Consider the following 4,402-nt stretch of genomic DNA (forward strand, 5'->3'; position numbering starts at 1 on the left):
TGCAACTTAATCTAACGGATGATATCCAGTTTGATGAGATCGAACGGTGGAGGCGAAGTGTACGTTCTCCCTCTCACGGATTTCGATGTTTCGCTTTCGGACCAACCGTGGGGCCCACATGGTACTGTGTCCTGAGTGCAGGCTACTCACAAAGGCGGGAACCAGTTTTTGTCGCAGAGGTATGGCTCTTTGTTGTCATGAGATGAGAGAGAGAGAAAGAAAGAGTTTTTAGAGAGAGAAACATGAGACAACCACTGAATCACTCGCTCACTCTACACGCTGTGTGCGTGACTCTGTCACTGTGCTTATGTGTGTAACTAAGCACCCAAATCCAATGACATTGCAGTTTCTGAGGAGAGTTTTCGTGTGTCTCTTGTTCTAGTTGCTGTTATTGTTGTTCAAGTTTTGTTACCACATGTTCATGACCCTTCAATTTCTGTTCAACTTTTTCACTTTCTTTTTGGTTTCCAAGGAAAAAGAGAGCAACTTGTTTCTGGCTCTAGTTTGCTTTTGCTTGGTTTTGTTATTTGTCCCTGCTGCCACCTGGGAATAGTGGTTTTTTTGTTTGGTTTTTCTTTTGGAGGTTCAAATTCTTGTTCTGATTCGTGTGAAGTTGGAAAATTTACGAAAAAGAAGGGATTCGGTGGGAGAATGTGAAGTCTGCTTGCTTTTTTGCGATGGCTTTCTTGTGAAGATTTTGAGTTGAAAAGGTTGAGGAAGATGCTTATGCCTATGCTTGTGCCTGTGTTGCACTTTTTAAACCCATTTTAGCATCTAGTGTAAAAAGTTGTTCTTGGTCTTGTTTCCAAGTGTTTGAGGTGATGGGGTTTTTGAGCATCTGAGTGATTCATGCCTCATTTTGGAGCTTCTGAGAGTGGTTTCTGGTTGTGGCTTTCTTTCTTTCTTGTGCTTTCATGTTTAGGAAAAGGCACACCCCTTCTCTTGCAAGGGAATTATTGGCATTTCAGCCGCTTTTTCTTCTCTTCTTGTTCAGCTTGCACCACCACACTGTACAGTGTCAAGGAAGGTTGAGTAAACATGTTTCTTCAGAGCCTCCTTCTCCTTCTAGGTCTTCACCATCACCACCATCATCAGGGTACAAGGATGACCCTAGGAAGATCATTTTGAGCATGGTTTTAGGAGCAGTTACCGGACTAGTTTTTTCTGTTTTCTTTGCTCTTGTGGTTCGATGTGTTGTTCAGTATCTGAACCGCACACCAATCCTCAAGGGCCCTGTTATATTCTCCCCCAAAATTGCCCCCAAGACACTCCAATCAGCTTTGGCAAAGGAAAACCACTTGCTTGGTTCGAGTCCGAATGGGAAGTACTACAAAACTGTGCTTGACAATGGACTCACTATTGCCGTCAAAAGGCTAACACCCTTCGAGAGCAATTCCCCAGAGGCCAAGAGAAAATCAGTGAAGAGGCAGATACAAGCTGAGTTAGAGCTTCTTGCAGGCTTGAGACACAGAAACTTGATGAGTTTGAGGGCCTATGTTCGCGAGGCTGAAGGGTTCTCATTGGTTTATGATTATGTTTCCACTGGGAGTCTTGCTGATGTGTTGAATAGAGTGAGGGAGAGTGAGTTAGCCTTTGGTTGGGAAGTTAGGCTCAGGATTGCTGTTGGTGTGGTGAAGGGTCTTCAGTATCTTCACTTCACTTGTGTGCCTCAGATTCTGCACTACAACTTGAAGCCCACAAATGTGATGTTGGATGCTGAGTTTGAACCCAGATTGGCTGATTGTGGGTTGGCTAAACTTCTGCACAACTTGGATAGAGGAACATCTCTCTACACCCCTCCTGAATGTTTCCATAATTGCAGGTAAGACTAATCAATGGCTTTGACTTTGAATCATGCTCATCCACTGGTGCTTTGAAATTCGTCTGTTTATTTTATTTTATTTTTTTTTTATTTTAAATTTTAAATCAAGAGTAACTAGGTGGTTGATATTGGGCATTTGTGTGATTAGTTACCTTTTAAAAGCTCCACCCTCATTGGAGTTTTTCTCTGTGGACTTTGGAGTATCCTAATCAAAGACTCTTGTTGTGAAACGTAATCATTATTCTCAATTTTCATGGTGTCATTTGCTGATTGAGTCTGGTGTTATTTAATGAAGATTTTGCAAAACTAATGTTTTTGTGGCTGGCTACCTTCTACTTGCTGATGTCAAGTATTAGACCTTAGGCACTATGTCTGGTCCAAATGAAAATAGTTCACATGCTGCAAATTACTAAACTTAGATTGGTGAGTGGGAAGGGAACTCAACTAAAAATTATGATAAGAATAATAATAATTGACAAAGGTTTGTTCACAACTTAAATTGTTATGTTTCTGGTTTTTTCATTGGTGTATATGTCCCTGAGAGCATCAATATCAATAGCAATGTTTTGCCAATAAGAATAAAAAGGTTGCTTGTTTGATGTATTGCATATAAAAAATGCAGCTACAATAAATATGTGACACCCTACAATATTGGGAGTCACATATTGTAGGTGCATATGGTTTTTCCATTAGCTATTTCATAATTGTTGACTCCATTCTATTCTTGTATGCGAAACTTCATTGTATTCAAATTGATTTTTTTTTCTTTCAATTTCAGCAGGTACACTGACAAAAGTGACATCTTCAGTTTTGGCATGATACTAGGTGTTTTGTTAACGGGTAGGGACCCGATAGATCCATTCTTTGGAGAAGCAGCCAGTGGGGGAAGTTTGGGATGTTGGCTTAGACACTTGCAGCAAGCCGGTGAGGCTCGGGACGCTCTAGATAAGAGCATGTTAGGGGAAGAAGGAGAGGAAGATGAGATGCTAATGGCTGTTAGGATTGCAGCTGCGTGCCTTTCTGATATGCCTGCAGATAGGCCTTCTAGTGATGAGCTTGTTCACATGCTAACTCAACTGCACAGTTTTTGAACCAAACCTTGATTCTTCAGTTTCTAGAGATTTTTTCTTTTACCCTTTTCTGTAATAAGATGATAGGGGTATTTGGTTGGCCATGATTCTTGTGTAATTGATTGTTTTGCATGATTTTGGTTTTCATGGTGTGGTTTATATTTTCTTTCTCTATTCTATTTCCTTTTCTTTTGGGTGATTTTGCAGATTCTGTGGTGGTTTCTTAGGCCATACTAGTATATCATGTTTGTAAATGACCAGTCATATTAACAAGAGTTTTCTTTTCTTTCCCAGTTCCATTGCATGAAACGTTTTGGGGGAGAATCTCTTTCACAGTTATACTTGTAATGTTAACATATCAAACATCACTTTTCTTCCCTTATTTGCATATCTAAAATTGGAAAACATTAGCATTTACCAAGGTAAGGGACCTATTTCAATGTAAGGTGAAGAAATAAATAGAAAAGAAGCATCAAACATTTGGCATAGAAAAAGGAGGAAGAGTTGGAACTCCTTGAAATTGAATGGTTCATTGATGTAACTGAGAAATATAAATCGGTGGGATCCAACCAAAGGAGAAAGGGGAAATCAGTGGTTTCCTTAAGTTGGTTTTTGTCATGTAGCACAACTCGAGCATTCAGATATTTGGTACTTGCTCCAACAAACGAAAAAGGAACAAAAAAGAACCGAGAAATTTGGTACTCAATCATACAAAAAAACATGAAGGGGAGCTACGTTTCACAAAATTCCGTAGTGCTCTCACAGTGCAACAAGTAAAAATTGGTATATTCAATTTTAATAGTTGTGTTAAAAAGAAGCTGTGAGAAACTGAAAACTGACATGAATTCAAAGAAAAGTTGGCACCAAATGGGAAATATATTAGAAGTAACTGAAGTTTATGTTGAAAAAGCCTGTCTCAACGTTTCACCATTACTAAATCTAATTTTTATAACTGGAGTTATAAACAAATATGGATAAATCTATTATTAGTCTATAAAAAATAAGTGACTTTTGTTGAGATAAATTTCTGAAGCCAAATAGAAATTTTCCATTAATTTATATTAAGAACCGTTGTCTCAGATTACAGAATTAATGTTAATAATATATACCTGTATCCATTGACGTTGATAAAAAAAAAAGGGTTGCAGCGGAATAGTCTTTTGGTACAATGATCTTCCTCAGCCAAATCACTGGATTCCTTGATGGGACTTGATGTTTCTCTTCTGATGGGGAGACAGAGAGACGAGTGTTTCTAATTTGGCATATTGGGGACCATGACCATCTTTATGATTTTAAACCTATTAGGGTTCCCATTAACCCCTAACGGGCCAAATCTGGTTTTCACTTATTTGGGCCCATATTAGTTTTTCCTGTTGGCAGTCTAAAGGCTCACTAAAATTATATCACTTTTATTGAGCCCAACCAAATGTAAATAACTAATATAAATACTACAAATAATATATATAGCCCACAATAATTATTAGAAATAAAATTTCTAACAATCTCCCAC

At 38.4% G+C, this 4,402-nt stretch overlaps 1 protein-coding gene across 2 annotated transcripts; it reads left to right on the top strand.

The window, feature by feature from the left end:
• On the top strand, positions 1-3,185 carry CRN (Protein kinase superfamily protein). 2 transcript variants are annotated; one of them, XM_020364469.3, is made up of 2 exons: positions 1-1,822; positions 2,604-3,185. In XM_020364469.3, exons 1-2 carry the CDS (start codon positions 915-917, stop codon positions 2,911-2,913), a joined length of 1,218 nt encoding a protein of 405 aa, XP_020220058.1. In that variant the 5' UTR covers positions 1-914; the 3' UTR covers positions 2,914-3,185. The 2 variants fall into 2 exon arrangements, with proteins under 2 accessions (XP_020220058.1, XP_020220057.1); XM_020364468.3 differs by having other exon boundaries at positions 7-1,822; positions 2,601-3,185.
• Positions 3,186-4,402: the final 1,217 nt, after the last annotated feature.

This window comes from Cajanus cajan, chromosome 4, assembly GCF_000230855.2.
Source record: "Cajanus cajan strain Asha chromosome 4, NIPB_CcT2T_4, whole genome shotgun sequence".
NCBI lineage: Eukaryota > Viridiplantae > Streptophyta > Magnoliopsida > Fabales > Fabaceae > Cajanus > Cajanus cajan.

Coding starts and splice junctions, on each gene's coding strand:
- CRN (XM_020364468.3), top strand. CDS start 915: ATGTTTAGGAAAAGGCACACCCCTTCTCTTGCAAGGGAATTATTGGCA. Junction 1,823..2,600: donor GAATGTTTCCATAATTGCAG/GTAAGACTAATC, acceptor TTTCAATTTCAG/CAGGTACACTGACAAAAGTG.